The 23,035-nt window shown below is 40.3% G+C and overlaps 1 protein-coding gene across 1 annotated transcript in view; it reads right to left on the minus strand.

The window, feature by feature from the left end:
• Positions 1–7,836: 7,836 nt before the first annotated feature.
• The window catches only part of LOC126278778 (protein O-mannosyl-transferase TMTC2), a 990,803-nt gene continuing 975,604 nt past the window's right edge, over positions 7,837–23,035 (minus strand). The window contains exon 12 of the mRNA XM_049979055.1: positions 7,837–11,870. Within this exon, the coding sequence (XP_049835012.1) occupies positions 11,697–11,870 (174 nt within the window). The 3' untranslated portion in view covers positions 7,837–11,696. The remainder of the gene's footprint in view (positions 11,871–23,035) is intronic.

Genomic DNA, 23,035 nt, shown 5'->3' on the forward strand with positions numbered 1-23,035 from the left:
CTTTTAAGATGGCGGCAGACCACGCCCACTGGCTTCAAAACAAAATACGGTGTAAGTGTATAGCGTCATCTACCTTCAGTTTTTTACCTCCATGATGAATAATTACAAGTATAGATAAGAGACGTAAGTGAGGGAACATCGCTCTAGCAGTGTGTTCTTAGATTGGCATTGCGTGGAATCCCATCATGTTCGAAATGTGCTCCAGCCGACGACGTCAAAATACTCCGACGATTGTGCCGAGCGGCAACGTCGAGAAAGCTGATCTTTGCAGTTCCACTAGCGAGGGCGCTGTAGCTGGGCGGAGTGGTCCTTCCGTTACAGTGGCCGACGCAAGCGGGGCATTCTCACGGCGCGCTATACGAAGTGGAGCGGAGAATGTCTTCGTCAGTCGCCATTGGCTCACCTGAAGATGACTGGCAGGTGTCCAGTGGAAATATCGTGGACTGAAGTTTACGACGACCGGATGCAATCCCGAAATCTCGTCAAACAATTAATTCGCCGGGAAAAAGTTTTAAATTTCACTCATATAAAGTGCCTTAATGTATCCGAACGAGGCATATGCATAGGCAGTGCTACCAGACACTATTAAATGATGGAGCTACCGAGAGTTATCAGCAGTTTAAAGGGAATGGCAGTAGAGGAGGTGTACGTCATCGACAGGGATACAGCGTGATAGTAGAGATGATTCGGGGAGTAGGAAGGGTTCGTTAAACTTAAGAGGAAATCCCAGAGCTGCCGATAGGAGTTCCCAGTGGAAAGAAAATCAGGAAAAACGAATGTAGAGGCGGAGTGTGCCATAATGGGTGTAACAAGTGGTAGAGAATGTAAATTGGACAGATGTGCGCATGAGTCAGGCATTTTGCCAGGTACTTGGCGGTAGACACATTTTCTTCCGCTGGGGTGGTATCAATCTTAGTACCCCACTTGGTATCATGTCTTCATTCCTCCCGTTCTCATGGCCAAACTACATCAGCTGTCTTTGTTGGATGTCGTCACAGATATCTCCGTCCATTTTCATCCTTCGTCGGATTACGTCAGATCTTATCCTAGCCATCCCAGTACAACTTCAGCTTCGACTTAACAAGGGCATCTAAGTGGCAGTAGTTTAATCTTATTTTTTGATAACGTCCCAGACTTCGGCAGTGTACAAAACTTCTCCCTGGACTACAGCCTTATACATTCTCTTCGTCGTTGTTCTTCTCATATTTTTGGTCCACAGAACACAATCCATTACCCTCGTCCCTTATTAATCCTACTACTAGTTTCATCAGTACTTGTGCCCTGTTTATTAAATAATACCCCAAGTTATCTCACCTTTTCCGTACCTTCAATTACTTTTGTATCTACTTACAAATTATTTACTTTTTCCCTCCCAGCGGACAAATACTCACACTCCTTCATCTTCAGCCCAGCCTTACTGTATTCCTCTTTAAGCTTTCTTATTACACAGCTGAGGGCATCTTCATTTTTTCCTCGTAAAATCTGGTCATCTGCAAAATGCACGCTAAATATCTTGCAGTCCTCTATTGTCACTCCCATAACCTGGTATTTTCTACGCCAAATGATCAGGACTGCTACTAGATACAGCTTAAAGAGGGTTGCCGACAGCTCTCATGTCTGCCACGGATCCTTTTCCACTTTGAATTCTTCTGTCCACTTATTCGCAATTCTTCCTCTTTCTGTGGTATTTACACGTAGTTTCATAACAACCCTTATCAGCCTTTCATCCAATTCTATATGTTTCAGTTTTTCCCACAGTTTGTTGGTGGGTAAATTATCACAGGCTTTACCAATGTGACTTGCGTCTCCAGTCCAAACTTTCTCTACCTTCTGAACTACCCAAGCACGAGTTACGACACGTTCTCACAGCTTCTGTTCTGCCAATACCTCGCCTTTTACTTTCCGAGTCTCCATCCGGCACACATTTTTAATCTGCCAGGAAGTTTCATATCAGCGCACAGTCCGCTGCAGACTGAAAACCTCTTTCTATGAGTTACTTAGTTCGCCAATCGGCTCATGCGGATAAGAAAAGGAAAGGGAATAACAGGTCGTTGCAGGACACTGTTCGTCTGGCTTTTCAGCCGGGGCCCTTTCGACGAGGGTGACCCTACCAGCGGCTAAGCTGCCACCGACAGTAATTTCAATAAATTTTCTCAATATGGAACTTCTGTAATTAGCACGACATGACAATGATTCAGTCCTTGTACATAGGGTGTTCTGAAATACCAGCTGTAAACTTTCAATAGTTGTCGAACATAGTGAGTACATAATACACTACTGGAAAGTGAAAAAAGAACACCATGAATTCATCATCCAGCATACGGAAATTTTATCGACACACTCTTGAGGACATATACAGCAAACGATCCCACCAGCTGAGCCATACAGATCTCAGTACAGTGAACAGCGCATGGGAAACATCAGTGACACAACACTATATACCGTACTTTTGCAGGAATGCAGGCGGCAATTCTCCCATGGAGACAATAACAGAAGTGAAAAATGTGGTCTTGTGGAATGGCCTGGTGCCTCAATTGGATTAGATTCCGTGCCTGTCTTAGAGACCAGTCAACATGATGTTTCATCCATCCCAAATATGCTCAGATGGTGACAGAGCTGGGAGTAATGTCGGCCAGCGTAGTTGACGTACAACTGGAAGAACAAGTCTGGTGGTACGTGATAGGTGTGACCGTGCACTGTCTATATAGACCAGCACATCGCCTGTTTGCTGCACGAAAGGTACCACGACTGATTAAATGATGTTCCGGATGTGCCGTGCACTGTTCAGTGTTCCGTCTATGATCATCAGAGGAGAATGGCCACTATGAGAAATGCCTCCTAACACTGTGACCCCAAGTTCTGGCCTCATGTGCGTGTCCAATACGACAGTTCGCAAGCTGCGACGGTCTCGGCGTGCCCTGTGCATCGCTGTTGTTCAGACTCAGACTGACAGACTAGTGCACCTACCGCAGACCACTGGCAACAACATCGATGCACTGTGGAGACCTCTTGCAACACGTGTCGCACATTTGAGTGGTATGGTATGACCACACAGCTTCCTACAGACCCGCTATACGCCCTCGCTCAGATTTCGTCAATTTCATAATCATTTCACATCTACACTGTTGTAGCATGCTAACAATGTTGCAGATACAGACAGATCATTGTGTTAACCGCCCTCTTATAGTGTCCTGTGCATCTATGGCATGCCTTAGTCACTTACGTCAAGGTGTTCTATTTTCAAATTCCTTTTTGAGTGGAAACCATTGTCTGGAAACGTAGCGTTTCCTTTCTACGACGGTTTAAGTTCAGAGGTGTAGAACGTCCACGTCTACTGAGGGAAAGACTTGTTTGTCCTGATATGCAATAGCGTAGTAAAGTTGATGTACATACGTGTTTGTAACAATGATGGCGGTAGTCACATCGAGCCACTGTTGCAAGGCATCAGTACCGTTCTGTACATACAGCACGAAGAATTCTCTTTTGTTTTGGAATAATGTAAACATGTAATGTTTATGTGTTAATACAAACAAATGTGATTATATGATAAATGGCTGTTTCGTTAAATTTCCTTTCGAATTGTTACCTATTAATTGTATTGGGTCCTAGGTACTGCAGTTCTTCAAGCACAAGTGAATGCGTTAAACATCTGGACTGAAACTGTAGCTGACACGTGTTCCTATTCAAAATATTATGTACTCATTCCTCCCTACAAGTCCTAGAATTTTGTAATAGGATTTTCCAGATACCCTGTATAACACGTTACTGATAATTAAACAGCATGCATATATATATATATATATATATATATATATATATATATATATATATATATATATATATATATATATATACTTCTCCAGTGCATATATATATTGTAAATCACTTAATCTTTAATAAAAATTCACTTTACAGCCTGAGAGTAATCAAACCTCGCCACCTGCACAGACAGTGCTTCGTTAAGTCCTTTGGAGAGAGGCCAGTTTCTTCAATACTATTTATTTGGTATTTTCTAAGGGACTCTATCCCAAATATAAGGGCTCTAGTTTGTTAAGAGCTTTTTGGGACTGACAGTCGCTAGTAAAGGCTGCCTGGGATTAGTAGAGATTTGCAGCATTTCGACCACAGTCTGTTTGGAATAATACAAGTACCATAAATTTAATGCTGTTCTGGCTCTAGTCTCGGGGAATTCGATATTGAAGTCATTCAGGGAAATTTTAAAGTAAATATACTTAATTTCGAATATTTCTTAAATTCGTTTACTGCCTATGTAATGGTCTTAGGTTTCCTACTGAGTGAGGATTACGTTTATTAAGGGTTGTGTGTTGTATTTTTTAATTGGATTTTTCCTTTTTGTGCCTATGTTGCACAGTGGATCTGAAAAATTGTTGACTAGATGCTATTTAGTGAATTTTTCACTCTATAGTGCGGTGTGCGCTGATGTGAACCTGAGAGGTAGATTAAAACTGTGTGATACACTGAGACCCGCTTTTTGCAGGCAAGCGCTGTACTAACTAAACTACTCAAACTCAGCTTGGAAGGTTGGAGAAGATGTACTGGAGGAAGACGAACTATGAAGAAGGGACATGAGTCATTCTTCCATAGCTCACTCGATAGAGCGCTTGCCCACAAAAGGCAAAGGTCCCGAGTTCGTGTCTCAGTACCACATAGAGTTTTAATCTGCCGCGAAGTTTCTGGTCCTCTTTTTGTTCCTCTGACAAATGGATTACATCATAAACTAAAGAGACGGCGTCTGCTATCTAAGAAATCGCGAGAAGGAGAAAAGTGAAGCTATTGTGGACAACAACGAGATACTCAGTTAAATATAATCAACACATGACTAACAGAGTGGCAGGAAGTCTGGGAATATAGTGTTACTGGGAGAATAGTGTCTGAATTGTTTCCTAATGTTGAGGATAGATTGCTAATTAATTATTTTCACTCCCCAAGAACTTTGGTTTACTTTAAAAGTGGACTTGGGCCATATCCACCTAACAGAATAGAATAAAAAGAGTGAAATGGGCACTTGTGTTTATACACTAACACAGATGCCTGAAGGCATTATCTTCGATCACACATCGAATATCACAAATGATGACTGGTAACAAGTGATAAATTCGAGAGCTTATCAAATAGTTAGGGACTGTGGATTTTACGAGATGCTACTCACATTAATTTACAGATTATCTGAAAATGTGCCAAAGTGTGCATTGGAAATGTGATTGGCAAAACGAGATCCGACCACAAGAAGATTCCAAGCAGATAGCCAGCACATGTGAGATGGCATGTGACGCCTGTGAGACAGGCTGAAGAAACGCAGTATTATTTAGAAACACCAAGACGCCACTCAAAGCACCAATGAACGACATCGTCTGTGTAACTTCTCGAACTTCAGCCACTGTAATATAAAAAATAGTGTGTCTTAAATAACAAACTGCATGCAAAAGATATCTATGTCATATATTCGAGGTATTATATAAGATTTAAGCAATAATATGCAACAGTGAGTAAATATTCGCAGTGCATCTGAATGCACATAAACAAAGAACCTATGTGCCCATCTCCAGGTCACCGCACGCTACACGTTTCATATATAAATGAGAGACATGAAACTGATGTTAAGTCATGAAAGAAGCCTACACGGGTTGCGGGAAACAGAGAGTCTTGTGAGGGCGCATCTTGGTGGATAAAGTGCGCAAACTGATAGCAAGATGTAATAAACCAAGGCAGCCATTTTGCTGTATAACATACCACTAAAGATAATTACACAAAAGTGATGACTAGATGGAAAATAGGATATATAGTGTACAATAATAGGGAAAGTATCAGGGAACAGCTTTATGTGTAACAGAGAAACAGTCCATTAGACTATGATTTGATACAATGAACATACTGAGGCAGATGCACAGATTAAACAATAGTTTTAATTTATAATGAGATTAAAGTGATACTTTTCGAATAGAATCATTTTTTCTTGCTAGAATTTATTTCTTTGTGTACTTTATGTAATTTATTCTTAGTCTCATATCATTGTAGTTTTGCTTTTGTTTCTATCTAGCAAAACAGAGATATATCAAACAAATAATAAATAAAACGAAAATAAAATGTAAGTATGAAAACAGTCTGTGAATAATTGCAAACCTCAAATTACACACACATGTACCTAAAAGATTCATCATATATATTACAACTATTGAAGATGACGAAAAACGTTACCTGGCAGGCAGAGCACTTGCGCTTTAAATATAATATTTGTGAAGCTGCTTCTACAGTTCGTCATTACCAATGCGTCCCTAGCATCTGGCTCCTCATTTCTAAGCAGCTAGCTCTTCCACATTGGATTGATCAATGGAAAATCATTAATCTGCTGTCATTGGTTAAAATATGTTCAGATGTCTACAGATAAATCATACAGTGAGTTGCAAAATAATAAATAAAATATTTATGACACAACGCTTTCATAAATGGAATTTCGGGGGGTTTAAGGTATTTTATTCAGCTGTAGAGATTTTAGGAGTATCATTGGCCTTTGGCTGAACTCTCTCTTGATCTGCCTGAATTTCTGCTCATGCTAAATATACAGAAGTTTTTTGTGTTCAATGTAATTTCTTTTCGTAGGAATTTTACAGACATTTGTCCAAGCAATGTGACTGAGTTGAAAAGTGTGAAAAATACTTGTTAAACTGTAAAGTTCTGGCAAAGAATAGTTTTGTAGGGTCTGTCACTTAGCTGAAACTGTTAAATCCTCATAATAGTGCTAAATTTATTATCGAAATCACTTACCTATTCAAAATAAACCCTTTTGGAGACTCCTTTTTTGTAGCTGTAATGTGTTAAATAAATCAGTTGTATTATTTGAAAGATCTGTTTTATCGAAAGGGAGCTGCATCCAGGCTGGATATTAACAAGGCATCATATCTCTGTTGCATTACGTTTGTTCATTGGTTTACGGAATCTGTGAATTTATTCATTGGTCATTAGATAAATATACTACTGAAAATTTTGTTATAGTTGCTTTTTGTATTGTTAATGTTAACTACACTTTGTATTTTGCTGATATATGTCTGGTAAATGCAGTAGAAGTCCAGTTTCAAAGGATCTAACTTATGTGCAGGACAGGAATTTAATGGTATATTTGGTATCTCCTCTCTGCAATGTCGCACTACCATTCAACATTTGTATCTCTTGTTGATTTATCATACTCTCTTTCGATAATAACCGTAGTCTAAGAGATCTGCTTTTTATTTTCTTTCATATGTGCTGTCTGTTATTGTATTTGTTCTGTATGCAAACTTTTTTATGTGTTCTATATTTCCTAAACTTATTTATGTTAACTGTAAATTGCAGCCTATCCAATTTGATGAACTCCATTCTCTCTTAATGGAAGTATTTCTACAGTTCTACACACTTCCATTTTAATATTATAATTTCTTTCACAGTCTCGTCAATACACAGGCACTGGTATTCTGATAAGCTCTAGCAAATACTCTGTCAACAGTCTGTAATATAAATATTATATAGTTAGTAATTAAACAAATTAATCAAATGGACATACATGTGTATGATGTTTGATAAATATTTGTAAACCATTACGAAAACTGTTATTCTGATACATAAGAGAGTGTGGTGTATTTCTCTTATATCACCTGTTATTTTGAACTGAAGTCCATTTTGAAGATGTTAATTAATAAAGCCAGAAACTACAAGGTAAAGAAAGTATCTGATAATTGAATACATAAATATCCATTCTTTTCCCATTTGTAAAAATTCAATAATCCATATTTAATGATCAGCCATTCTTCTTCATTTCGTTAGTGTCAAAGGAAACACAAGAGCTTTTATATTTACAAATGTATCTGTATTGTCTTGATAAATATTATAAAGATTATATTTATGATATTATATCTAATGCAAATTAAACTAATTTCGTTGTGAATACAGCGAAAAAGAGTGCTGGGTAGCATATCTCAATTTTTTTCTATTAACACAGAAACACCATACTAACAATATCTTGTTGGAAGACAGTAATTTTAATTAAGTTTCTTAATATGAAACTTCTGCAATTATCAAGACATTAGAATGGTTCAATCCTTGTATATAACACATTGCTAACTACTACTCCACTGAAGTTTGCATTAAACGTCATTCACTGGAGTAGATTTTTAACAGGTTTGCAAGTTAAATTATATATAATTTCACTTAAACTACCAGAAAAATACATTTTACATTGAATATGTGCAATAATTTCCCAAGATGAAAATTAAAAATAAAATACCCAACACTCCTCCAAATGACATTTCATATTTTGTATAGTAACAAATCATGGAATAAGCTTCTTCTAATGACACTGTGTTACATCTTTCTTTTGTAGAAGCAAATGGGACAGGAGGTATTTCTGAAGTTCAAGAACACATGTACTTGCCACTAACGCTTACACTATACCATGTATTTAGGTGCAAAAGCTACATTATTTCATTTTATGTTATTAACAGCTTTGATTATTACACAGTCTTGCAATATGCGTAGAAATGACAGTTATGGCAAGTACCTTGTCCTTACTGTCCAATCCTTCCCACCAACCAAAATAGTGCCATTACATATATTTGACTAGTTAAGCCATCTGTTCAACAAAGATCAAAGCTGATAAGCCCTTAACATAAGGATGTGGCAAAAAACTAGTAATAAATAATATGAAGAGGTTTGTGGGCATTTTGAGATATAAAGGGTAAATAAAGTAATGTACATTATGCACAGGCATGCAAATCTAATATTTTAGATTGTTTAAAAAACTAATGTAATACTTTTAGAATTACAAATTATGTCATTTATTTATACTGTCATGTACTGCAATTTTTAACAATATTGAGAGCAACTGATGCATCTCCTCCTTGTCTCTTATTCAGTTCTCACACAAAATTTTCAGTTCATTTGAAACTATGGAGTGACAAAGTAAATTATAATTTTAAAACAATAACAAGATGATATTGAACAACACCAGTCAATAACTGTAGACAAACGTTTTTTATCCATATTCTATGGCCAGCTCAAAAAATGCACTTTAGTATACATAACAGTTGCACATTATAGTCCTGGTTTTCTAAACCCACAACACGTATTTGCAAAAGTCTTCAGAATGTATTGTGCAGGCTGTCTGACTGACATTAAGAATGCAGGTCTTTGGGGAGCTGTTGCAGAAAAATGGGTCTGTTTTCACAATAACTGAAGAAAACACAAATTTCTTGTTTTAAGCGGATAAAGGAACCTTTACCTTAGATCAGATATAAATATCGTGTATCGTTCTAATCAGTGTCCTATAAAAATAGCTTGTCTTCAAAAAATTGAAAGTTTTATGTTACATTTTTATTTTTCTCTTAAGCGTATCACGTTACGACGTTTACCTATCATTCATGGGAGATGGTAGGCCCTGGGGAAAAAGCTAGTCAACATTTTATGGGATCTATGTACAATTGTGAGCTAAGGACTCGGTCATGAATGGTCACTGTCGTTGAAGCAGGAAGCTGGGACAAAAACAGTAAGAAAATTTGTCTTCAAATTTTCTGTTTTAGAAGATGATAGCTCAGCATTTATGCAAACTAAATTAACTACAATGTTAATTTGCTGTCTTTTTAACTTTATATTCACAGTTCATAGCATTGTGTCACCAATAATTTACTTATATACATTCACAGGAAAAGTCCTCTGTCATGTTATAAATAAGGAAGCTGCAGTACACAGGCAGAATCTGCTAATTGTATTAAGTGGGAAACAATTTATTCGTCTATATATTAATCGAAACATACTGCATTGATCCAATAGTTATCTGGAGCTTTATAACATGCACAACTGGGTCGTTAAAGATAAATATGTATTTCGAAGATGTTTGACACTTATAGAGAAATAACGTTCAGAGTGACATGTTGATTATTTATCGCGACATGAATTAACGAACCCTGTCGTATATATTTGTATGAATATATAGGGGTTCTCCTGTACGCAAAGATATTATACTGGTTACAGGAATCCACCGATGATCATTAATTGATCAAAACATACACTTTTAGGAACATGAGTCAATTTTAAGATGTGCTTCCAAGGCACACGGTTCACCTTCGAAACCAATAGCAAGTGTTTTAAGGTAGAAGGAATAATTCTTTGAATGGTCGTGAAGCAAGGAAGTAGCACTTCATTGTTATTGTAGGTGCATATCTTGAACTCCATAAGGCTTCTGTTGAATGAAACTTTAAACCAGGTTAGCGTAAGAAACGAATGGTGATTCCTTCCCGCAGAAAAAGTGCAACATGTGTGACGGTTTTTTTGGGCTCATGAGCCTTTCTCTGCCTTGCAGTTTAGACCTTCGCTGACAAATCGCGTGCAGAGAAACGTTTTGCAATCCTTTCACCATATCGTGATACAATGATCGTAATGCTTACTGTGCATGATCTCACCTAAGAAGATACGTTTTTAACAAAGTCAGATGCCAATGGAATTCTGTTTTTGAATACTTTTCTCTGACTCTCTGATTATAGCGTTGGTACGCTAAAGTCACAGTATGATTTCAAAACGAAATATGGAATGCATTAGTGTCACTGTTAAAAACTGACCAACACGTAAGTTATGTACACGTACAGAACTAGTAACGTATGTCCATATTCTGTTATTTTCATAGCATTTTAGTGTTAACACGATACTGCTCCTAACAAAGTTTGAAGCATTAGTACTCATCACAGCGAATACTGAGACGTACATGCTACTTGTGGTTGTTTTATTTTTCATGACAGGTAAACTAGTAAAAGTTAGAGTACTTTCCTTTGGAAAGAAGCAACTCTAACGGCCCAGTATATTGCAAGTCGTTAGTCGTCTTCAGTGTGTGTGTGTGTGTTTGGTTTATAGAAAAGAAGTGACTGTTCACCTTATGTTTCACGTTTCCTCGAATTAGATACTGAGAATGAGTCAGTACAGTGGCAAGTACTGAGGAGAGCATTGTTTAAGATTATTCTGAAGAATCTCATTTATATTAAACGATTCCCAGTACCAGGTAAGTGTTTAGAATGATAACAAGCGTATAGCGTCAATTTCCGACACTTATTCTTTGCCACTGAATTTTAGTCTTTCCATACCTGAAGCAGCTAGTGCTGAAACTTCGCTCCTCACAGACCTCATGTCATGACGTTTGAGCGAAGTCTCTACGTTTGCCAAGCATTTCGGAGATATTTGTCATTCCGCAGGTTGACGAAGAAATAGGATGAACTGCAGCGTCATGCGAACACTGACATGTAACTGGCAGATAAATCAGAACCGACTCGATTTCACGGATCACCAATGTCAGCTTAACTAGGTGGGTAGTGCACCTCGGGAACAAACACTTTGCGATGCTTGTAGTTTCGAGCGTCTCGACTGTAGGCGATAGAGTTGGCCATCCACGAATACTCTTTTGCAGTAAGAGGGCACTCACTAAAACTGGTGTCCAGGCAACGACAGGATAATCACGACCAGACTGCTTGACCTTGAAGTTAACCGTAAGAATCCCACAGCGGCTATGGTTGGTCTTCTTCGCGACGCGAAACGGGGCACATGCCAGGTCTCGCGAACTCCTTTGCAGGTGGCGCGGCTCACCCGCAGCCAGCTGGCGCAGGTGGTCGTCAGGTGGCCGCCAGTGACTGTGCTCTGGGCGGCGTGACGTCACGCGGCTGCAGGTGTCACAGCTTGCTGGGCCGGCGGGCCGCCATGAGACTGCGCAGCTTCTGCAGGTTGGTGAGCGCGGTTGCGTCATCCGGCTGCAGGCGCAGCGCCTCGCGGTAGCAGGCGGCTGCCTCGTCGTAGCGGCCGTTCAGGTGCAGGATGGCGCCCAGGTTTAGGTGGTGCCGCGCGCTCTGCAACACGGGCACCAGGCAGCCTCAACACTGAGCAAGGGCACTGTACTTGAGTGGTGCGTAAGTTAGCAGCATTTTGCGTAATTTTAAAAAGCACATTAGATACACATAAATGAGACTTTAGTTATCAAAAATATATTCTCCTGCACCATTTACAACAGTCAGACAATGCTGGTGTAACTTTTGGCTTTCGGAACTGTAGAAATCACGTGGTATTGACGTGAAAATGTCGTCGGGTCCTGTTCGGCGCCCATTTTCATCCGGAGAGGAAGTTCCCTGAAGGCTGTTTGATAGAGAGCAGACAAGGTGAATATGTGAGAGCGCAAGATCTGGTGAGTAAGGTACGTGCGAATTGACTCCTCAATTCAACTACTCTACAGCGTTTCTTGTCATTCTAGCAGAATTTCGTGGAGTTGCGTAACTTCACACAGACTTCCTGGTCGTTGTTCTAGAATTGCATCTGCATGACGTCTCATCTACTGAGAATAAATATCAGCAGTGACGGCTATATCTACATCTACATGTACATTTATACTCAGCAAGCCACCCAACGGTGTGTGGCGGAGGGCACTTTACGTGCCACTGTCATTACCTCCCTTTCCTGTTTCAGTCCCGTATGGTTCGCGGGAAGAACGACTGCCGGAGAGCCACCGTGGGCGCTCGAACCTCTCTAATTTTACATTCGTGATCTCCTCGGGAGGTATAAGGAGGGGGAAGCAATAAATTCTATATCTCATCCAGAAACGTACCCTCTCGAAACCTGGACAGCAAGCTACACCACGGTGCAGTCTGCAACTTGAGCTTGCTAAACATCTCCGTAACGCTATCACGCTTACCAAATAGCACTGTGACGAAACGCGCCGCTCTTCTTTGTATCTTCTCTGTCTCCTCTGTCAACCCGACCTGGTACGGATCCTACACTGATGAGCAATACTCAAGTATAGGTCGAACGAGTGTTTTGTAAGCCACAGCCTTTGTTGATGGACTACATTTTCTAAGGAGTCTCCCAAAAATCTCAACCCGCCTTACCAACAGTTAATTTTATATGATCATTCCACTTCAAATCGTTCCGTACTCATACTCGCAGATATTTTACAGAAGTAACTGCTACCAGTGTTTGTTCGGCTATCATATAATCGTACAATAAACGATCATTCTTTCTATGTATTCGCAATACATTACATCTGTCTATGTTAAGGGTCCTTTGCCGAGTGCCTATTCGCTGCAGATATTCCTGCATTTCGCTGCAATTTTCTAATGCTGCAACTTCTCTGCATACTACAGCATCATCCGCGAAAAGCCGCATCCCGAGGAAGCTATTCATAGAACACCACATCGTCGTAGTTCCACCAGATGCGTAACATTGTCGTTTCTGGACGCGGACATGTCTTAGTAAGGAGAACTGCAGCTTTGTATGGCCTTAGCCAGTCCTTCATTTTCCTGCTGTTAGCATGAAGACACCATTTCCTGTCACCAGTAGCGATTTGAGATAGGAATGGTCAGTGTTGTTCACGAGCCAATTGATGAGGAACAAGCAGAGACCTAAATATGGCCACCCGCTGATTTGTGTTTCTGGCTTAGAATGGGCGGTACCCATATACCCGATTTTTTAACCTTCCTCATTACATGCAAATATCAAAAGATGGGAATCATCGCAATTTATCGCATTCGCCAATTCTCGAGTACACTGACGTGGATCATTGTGTATTAATGCGTTTAAAAGATCGTGGAGAATCACTAGTGTCAAAACGATCCTCCATAAAAAGAGAAAGACTGCTACGGTCGTAGGTTCGAATCCCGCCTCGGGCATGGATGTGTGTGATGTCCTTCGGTTAGTTAGGTTTAAGTAGTTCTAAGTTCTAGGGGACTGATGACCACAGCAGTTGAGTCCCATAGTGCTCAGAGCCATTTTTTTTAAAAAAAGAAAACACTTCTCTTGCTGTGCTCTGCTCAGTGGCATTATCGCCGTGCACGGTGCAAACGGTTCTGGGTTATTCCGCTGCTGTCACCTTTCTACTAAAGTCAGACAGAAGAATATGTCGGCAATGCTGCGATTTCTCCAGTTGGCACTCCATTTTCTAGCATCCACAGATCCACTCACTATCACCAAATGACAATACGTAAACTCAAATAGTAACAGTGACTACAAATAAAAAATGACACTCCATAAATAAAACCATAGCCGCCAGAATACCAATATGCAGAACAAATACGCTTCTAACCTATGCACCAACCTAATAGACACAGAACTGTCCAGATTTTCCGAACGTGCGGTGATGGAAGTACACGGGGAATCGCTCCTATGCAGCCGTGGATCCTTCAGCGCCAAAGTTATAGATGGTCTAACAGTGTTTTTTTTGAGCTAATAAATTATATTGGTCGTTGAAAATATGAAAAAACTACAATTTTTACCTCCCCCTACCTCGTAGTTTCTTTCATAATCAAACTGACAAATACTGGATCCCTCAGCTGTGTCCTACTAAGCGATCTCTTCTTTTAGTCAAGTTTTTCCATAACTTTATTTCCCAGTTCCATTCAGTAGATACTTACTTTTTAGTAGATCTACACATCAAATCTTTCTCCTGTAACACCAAATTTGGAAAGCTTCTACTTTCTTCCATGAACAGCTTATCATCTATGTTCCACTTCCATAGAAGTCTACATCCATACAAATACCCTTAGAAAATACTTCCTAACACTTGAATTTGTATTATATCTTCACAAATTCCTCTTTTCTAGAACTTTTTTTCTTGCTACAGCCTACTGCCTTTTACATCCACTCTACTTGGGCCATCAACAGTTATATTTTTATCCAAATAGTCAGACTCATCTACTACTTTTAGTGCCTCATCTCCTAATCTAATTCCCTCATCATCAGCCGATTTAATTCTATTACGTTCCACTATCCTCGTTTATCTTACTATCTCTTTTGATTGCACTTTCTGTTCTGTTCAACGCCTCTTTCAAGTCCTCTGGTACTTCTGACAGAAACTCAACGTTTATGTTTTTTCTTTCTCCTTTGAAAATTACTCTTTGTTTCCTTCACAGCCTGTTAAATGCATGGGGATGTGCTGCACCCCTCCTTCACTCCCTTGACAACTATGGCTTTCCGTTAATGTCCTACTCCTTTCACTGTAGTCTGCTTCCTGTAAAAGTTGTAAAAAAACTTTCGCTCCCTGTATTTTATCCTGGTTACCTCCAAAATTTCCAAGCTTTCTCCAAAACTACAAATGCAGTAAATACCGGTTTTTCTTTCTTCAACTTATCTCCTAGGATACAGAATTTGATATTCGAAGACGACCAGCAGAGAAGAATACTCTTCAGACAAAAGGAGGTGGCTTCGCTGTAAACGTAAGGCTTCAGTTAGTCCATTGTGAGCCATATAGGGGACTGGTTCAACACCCTTCCCAGCATGAATCGTATCGTACATATTTTAATAAAACTGGTAAGAGGCCAAAACGGAGCAGCGACTGTGGGGAAATGGGCATGCAGTGTCACGTCCTATGGATATATCCCCTCAATGAAGATATAGGAGGGCCTCCTAAGTGGGGTTTTGAAGACAAAATTGTTTACAACGTCCTTAGAATAATAGCGGACTGATAATCTATCCAGGAGAAAACCCGAGGCTTAACGATAGCCAACAGACACCACAGCCAAGATGAGTAAGACCAGTAGATGTGCCTAGAGTTTCTGCGTTATCCACTACATTGTTTACATGTGTTATGTACAACAAAGCTCCTATTACACACATTTGGAGTAGACCTGAAGACACTTTTAGGTGTGAAGGTTCCTCTACGTTAGATATGACATGCCGTGTGCTACTTAGTAAGAATTTTTCAGTCCAGTTACAAATGTGTACTATTCTATAGGAACGTAGTCTATTTTGCTCATTTGGTCAATAGCGCTTATTATACCTGGCGCAGTCTGGAAGTCGAGGAACACACCATGAACACGGCCGCCGGTTTCTACATACGTCTGGGTTCTTTGGGCGAGTGGGACGGCCTGTGGTTTACCCGATCGTTTCTACAGAGGGAGTCCTCGTCGATTACTACAGGGGAGTCTTATGTTCCCGAAAATCATAATACGCTTTGATTAAACGGATCTAAAATATCTGCAACAGATTTACAGCAGCGACGTATCTCTTTACAAGCCGGCGCCACATGAAGAAGATTGCATGGTAGAATTTTGGTAGACTGAAAAGGATAAACCCTGTATTATATGAAAAGTATAATGCATGACTAACTCAAGGCACCTTTTTCAGAGATACTAAAATTCGGTATTTTTAAACTCCACTATAAGACAGGGGATAGGAGAGATGTCAATAATAATCGATCTGTTATACTACCGACATAATTTTCCCAAATATTCGAGAGCGACAATAACACTATCAGTAAATCATTGTTTGAATTTTAGAAGACTTGCTCAAATCAGAGTGCCATTTACTCGTTCACTCACCATATTTACTAGCATTAAATAACAAAACATTAATGGATGGTTTTTTCAGCAGCCTAGCCAAAGCATTTGCGTGTGAATCACAAATTCTCCGCGATAAATTGAGGTTTAATGTAACTTGTGGTGTAACCAACCAATGAATAATGTCATATCTACCCAAAAGAAGTTGTGCTTAGTAATTTTGTCAATGTAATAGCGAGAGATGCTCCTACCTGGTGACAAATCATGTATAAGATTCCCCAAGGCCCAGCCATAAGTCTGATATTCTTACTCAAGTATGTAAACGATGTTCCGTTGCACCACAAACAGAATTAGTCTTCAGCCGGTGACGCTAGAGTTGTAATCAGTCCACGTACAAATAAAGCAACAGAAGAACCGGTAAGAAATGTTCTTAAAAGTATTCGTTGCAGGTTTTTGTGAATAGTTTCACTGTCAATTTCTAAAAGTCAGAAAGTTCTTAATTCTGTGTATCTTGAGGTACTACACAATTTCTAAACGGATCAATGGTGAGGAAATAACAAGCAGAGTGGAAACTGGAGATTATTTATCTCTCCTTATTGAGAAGAACTTAAACAAATGTAGCATTTTGACTACTGCTTCACATTATATCCTTTGCTCATGAAGTTTGGAGTAAATAATCGACTTCAGTTCAAAAGGTAAGAGAATTGCATTCGTTACTCAACATTGAGCTTTTTGGTGAAAAAGGAGGGTACGATGCTGCAACGAAAATTTTTGATCACTTGTCCAGTGATTAAAATGTCTGACAGACAGCAAAGTAGAATCTGGAAACCTCCTGGAAAGCTTCCTCTTGACAACTTCTTCTACTACGTAGAAGAGTTTCTGTTATTGGGTAAAAGATGGTGCGTAGCAATACCTAACTCACTACTGTATATCAAAAATAGTCAAAATTAACAGTATTTATAAATTAATTTTTCATTTGATGTAAAATGACGTATCCCATATCTCTGTAATTAGTGCGCAAATTATTCACCAAATATTATACTAACTCAGTACTTAATGGGAGATGTAATTGTGCAACATTCAAACAGTATTTGGGACACTGGAACCCTAGAGTAAGGGAAGATATATGTAACAGGAGTTACGTGAGTGTTTGTCGTTGCAGTACGCAGGAGAAATGTTATAGTTTATCACTTTCAAGAACAGGTTGTTGTTGCAGCAGTTTTATGATGGACGAATACAATGAAAAATGCAGTGTAATTTCTGTAACATATTTCTGTTGATTCTAATTCTGATTGTAAGCGCTCAATATACATCTTAGCGTTTTCTGTAGACAAAAAGCTGTACATCATAAACTAAATTTCAACGTCATGGAATTTGCGACGGGACTGGTCTATATAAAGTTTAGTCGTTCGTCGCACTGTTCACGGAAAGTAGTTTCACCTACCTCAGTACCGTGGCAGATCACCAGCCCGTTTCTCTGCATGCGCTGACGACGTAAGAGCAGCGTTGAAGAAAACGCCGTCAATTCTTGCGTTGCAATGTCCGCGTAAACTCTGGTAGCAATCAGTCCCGTAAATTCTTATAATACTTTTCTGACGGAAAGTGGTTGCTTCGTTCCCTCAGTAAAGTGTCTATATTATGAAACGAGTCTTTTATTCCATTTCAATGTAATAAAATACCTGTCATCAGCTCACATGTAATTAGCGAACAAAATCACTGTCCTCAGTTCACAGTTGATGCAACCCAGTACACACTCAAGGCAGCCAGAAACGTGCCAACCCGAAGAATTACGCGATTTCACAGTCGATACTCCTCTACAATATCTGAGTTCCACATTCAGTCCTTTTCAAAGGATTTCTATCAAAGTAATTGCTCGCCAAATATCCCATATACAGATACGAAACACGCCACGCCTAATTTTACAAAGGCCGAACGTGCACAGGCGTTTATTGTTCCAACAAAACAACTCTACAACTTCCAAATTTCACAAAACTGTCCATAAATGCAACTGCTTCTACGGCAACACAATGTGGAAGCGAAATACCAATAACTTCTTCATTTTAAACATTGTGCAGACGGAGTCGTTCAATAGCTACCCAGCGACCCCTCAATGCTGCTCCTTCCACAGCCTGTTACTACCTGGAAATGCGCAGGAACTGCTAAACTCTGATGGGTGGTCAAAATGACCAGCAAATCAGAACAATCGTTCAAGATCATTCTCGCGACAGAACTATCCTATGCCAATCACTATTCCCAGTTATATTCACATCATTTCAATAAGCAAATATTAATATAATGTTTAACAAAACCAAACGAAAGGAAAGCTGATCTGGGAATTTATTTAGAAAAGTATTACTCTGCAAATGGCTACTCTGCCTGCCTTCTTACAAAAGCAAGTACTCTTAGGAATACGTCATCAGGAACGAGGGGAAAACACATTTCCACTACACAGTTACGTAATATGGTACATTATATAATACTGAATTTCTACATATATCCCACTTACACACTCTCACACATTCTTATTCATTCCACAACAACAAAGCAAATAGATATTAATTAAATAATAATCTTTTCTAGATTTTATCTTACGAAAATGAAAAGTAGTTAACGTTTTAAATATGAGAATACAAATAAATTGACCTGACATCTTGTGAACTCCAGTAATGGTTTCAAATGATACTAAAAGAAAAACTGTTATTATTCCTGAGTTTTTTAGTCTAAGTGTCGGTTTGGGGTGTTTTAGGTAATTTCCTCTAACTCCGAAACTATGACAGATAGAAGGCTGAAATTTTTATACCATATTCTCTTGAATAACAAAAGGCAGCGTATTAATTTTAAACTATATTAAATAATATTTAATATAGTTTATTTAGATTCTTAAGGGTTTGAATATTGTCATTCAAAGTGACACAGATAGCGCTTCCCACGGCTAGCATAGCGACAAGTGCGAATGAGTCATTGCTAAGGCCGGTATTACACTATCAAATTTCTTTGTCAAAGATTTGATCAAAGATGTGATCAAATATTCCGTCAAATATATTTGAAAAAGATCTTCGACGTAGCGCTAGAAGGGGTGTTACACTGTCATCATAGTTTTCGTCAAAGTTCAAGATGGCTGACAACAACAACTTGTTATTAACCGCAGCAGTCGCATGTACCACAATTGCACTGTGTGCACATGCGGAAGAGACGTGGGGAAAAAAAGGAAACAAGCCTGGGTGAAGGCGTGGGTTTTACGAAGACACGATAAAAGCATTCAACATAACTTGTTACGTGAGCTTAGAGTGGAGGACGTCAAGTCGTACATCAATTACTTAAGAATGGATGAGCATCCATTTCTGTATGTGATCAGTGAAGTGTATCCTCATATCATAGAGCACAACATTCACTTAAGAACTGCTAAATCTGCAGAAGACAGGCTCACTGTAACACACCGATTCCTTGCTACAGGAGAGGGTTGGGTTAGGTTAGGTTAGTTCTGGTCCCAAATCTTCTTAATCTGTTTTTGTATTCAGGGTGCCTCACGTTGTAAAGCACCTCATCAGTTTCATGCATTTTGTAGTTGTTGGCACACACCAATTTATTTACCGGCAATGTTTATAAAAACACTACAGACGACAGAAAGCTGCAGAGATGCTAGCGCTCCATGTGGTAACATGTCACATTGCAGTGAACAGGAGACAAGTGACTTCTTTGATCAAATCCTAGCGAGGCCCTAGATTTCATCAAATATTGGCGACATTTGACAAAGTTCCCTATTACACCATCATAAATCTTTGACAAAGATTTTTGACAAAGATATTTGACAAAGAAATTTGATAGCATAATACTGGCCTAAGACACAACTGGCTGTCTCCTTCACAGCCGACGGCTCCAATGATATTGGCTGTTCTGCAAAGAAGCTTGCTGCAATAAAGTTATCGCGTATTGACTCGCGACGCTAGAAACTGCACTGAGATGACAAAAGTCTGGGACAGTATTATGCATATATACAGAGGGCGATGGTATCGCATACACAAGGTATTAAAGAGAGATGCATTAGAGGGAGCTGTCGTTTATACTCAGGTGATTCAGTTGAAAAGCCGTAATATCAGCACTTGATAATGGCCTAAGGCTGAAATTGCAATAGTGTGTTATAAAAACTTATAACAATCACTGGCGTAAAGATGATGTCCTTCATTTGAAAAGATTTCCTATGTGATTCTGGCCTGACGACGGGAATTGACAGACCTTATACGCGGAATGGTAGTCAGAGCTAGAGGTATGGTACAGTCCATTTCTGAAATCGTTAGGGAATTCATTTCCTACATACACAAAGAGTGTGCCAAGAATGCACAGTTTCAGGCATTACCTCTCACAACGGACAACGCAATGGCCTGACTTAACAATCATCATGGATCTTTTCAAACAGAGGAACGCGGACGGAGGCGACGGACTGTGTGTTCGTCAGATTCTGAGGTCCGCGTTATACAGAATATTGAGACGAACCCTAGAACAAACGCCAGAGAAGTGGACCGCCAACATACTGTAAGCCAGAGTATGAGTACGTGTGTCCTGCATGACAACCGCTACTATCCCTGTCATCTGCAGTCCCACAGAGGCAACTTTGAACATCTGCGGTGACGTAGATGCGATGCAGCTACGTACAATGTCCGGGGTCGATATGTCGTCGCTGGACGCACACCATCTATTTCCGGACTCTTGTTCATAGGATCTTTTTTCCTCCATTTACAGTCATGAATCCTTCACTGCAGGTTAGCAGTTTTATTACTGCTCACCCTGTGTACTTCTCCACAGTGCTTGAGTGTGACTTTACTATTGGCTAAAAATATTGACGCTGTTGGTATTAACAAACGCAGGTGTGTAGTTGCGAGATCTGATCTTCTTTGCGAGGTTACCTGAAGTTTTGCCAGTGTATGGGATGATACACAAGTTTTCGTAACTTCTAACAGCATCCTGTTGGCTGACGTATATTTAAGACAAGGGTAAAATGAACAGTACCCCACAGGTGGTGTGCAATTGGATTCCGCCACTAAACATCTTATTGAGGAGTTGATTTCAGGATAATGATGTCATGTTCGGTCTGTATCACCTAGGCTGAGGCAATAATGAACACTCGTAGATATATTCGATATCAGTCGTGCAAACGGAGGAGTGTACGAGGCAAGCGCTGTTGGCTTCTGCTCGTCTCTCAACGCCCAACCCCTGCATCCCCCCCCCCCCCCCCCCCACTGCCTCTGCCACTGCGCCCTAATTAAATTCGCCCACACCGCTCGCGGATCGACTAACAGCGACGTAAATTTGTTTCCAAAGCGGCCGAGGTGAGGCGGGTCGGCAGGGCTCGTCTCGTCTTTCAGGCCTGCGCGGGAAGCCTTGTTTCCATAAAGGCATTCCCTTGAAGAGGGGGAACGTTATTCGCTCTCTGCACACATGCTAGGTGGTACGTTTAGCTTTCTCGCTTTTCAAGGCACCTTCACCGAGCTTAGACACTTTGCTCGTCGGTTTACAGAGGCCGTTTCATATCTGCCGCGTGCAGCGGGTTGTCCCGTTACCAGCCCAGTGTTCTACCGTTCACGCACTGAAGCCATAAATACAACGCCGTCTGGTTAAAAAGCATGATGAGAAACTGCTCCTCACTTGGACATGTACCTTCATAAGAAGACTCATGGCTTGCTAGAGATTTGCCGTACAGACTATATTTTAGGAAATGCTTTATTCTGCAAAACACTGAAGTGCCAAAGAATGTGATATAGGTATGCGTATTCAAATGCAGAGATATAGAAACAGGCAGAACACAGCGCTACCATCGGTAACGCCTATATAAGACAGCAAGTTCAAAATGGTTCTGATGGTTCTGAGCACTATGGGACTTAACTTCTAAGATCATGAGTACCCTAGAACTTAGAACTATTTAAACCTAAGTAACCTAAGGACATCACACACATCCATGGCCGAGGCAGGATTCGAACCTGCGACGGTAGTGGCCGCGCGGTTTCAGACTGTAGCGCCTAGAACCGCTCGGCCACCGCGGCCTGCCTAGACAGCAAGTGTCTGGCGCAGTTGCCAGATGGGTTACAGCAGCTATAACGCCAGGTTATCAAGATTTACGTGAGCTTGAACACGGTATTAGCCGGCGTACGAGCGACTGGGCATAGCATCACCGAGGTAGCGATGAAGTGGTGATTTTTCCCGTATGATCATTCCTCGTGTATACCGTGAGCATCAGGAATCCGGTAAAACATTAAGTTTCCGACATTGATGCGGCTAGAAGATCCTGCAAATACAGGATCAGCGACGACTGAAGAAATCCGTTCAACGTGGCAGAAGTGCAACCCTTCTGCAAATAGCTGCAGATTTCAGTGATGGGCCATCGGACGAGTCTTGTTTCAAATTTTATCGAGTGGATGGACGTGTACGCTATGGAGACAACCTCATGAATCCATGATGATGATGATGATGATGATTGATATGTGGGGCGCTCAAATGCTCGGTTATCAGCGCCCGTACAAATTCCCAACCATTGCTCAGGCCAGTTTCGCCACTTTCATACAAGAATCCATGGAACCTGCATTTGAGCAGGGGACTGTTCAAGCTGATGGAGGCTCTGTAATGGTGTGGAGTGTGTGCAGTTGGAGTAAGATGGGACCCTTGATACGTATACATACGAGTCTGACAGGTGACACGTACGTGAGCATCCTGTCTGATCACCTGCATCCATTCGTGCCCATTGTGCATTCCGACGGACTTGG

Source organism: Schistocerca gregaria, chromosome 6 (genome assembly GCF_023897955.1).
Source record: "Schistocerca gregaria isolate iqSchGreg1 chromosome 6, iqSchGreg1.2, whole genome shotgun sequence".
NCBI lineage: Eukaryota > Metazoa > Arthropoda > Insecta > Orthoptera > Acrididae > Schistocerca > Schistocerca gregaria.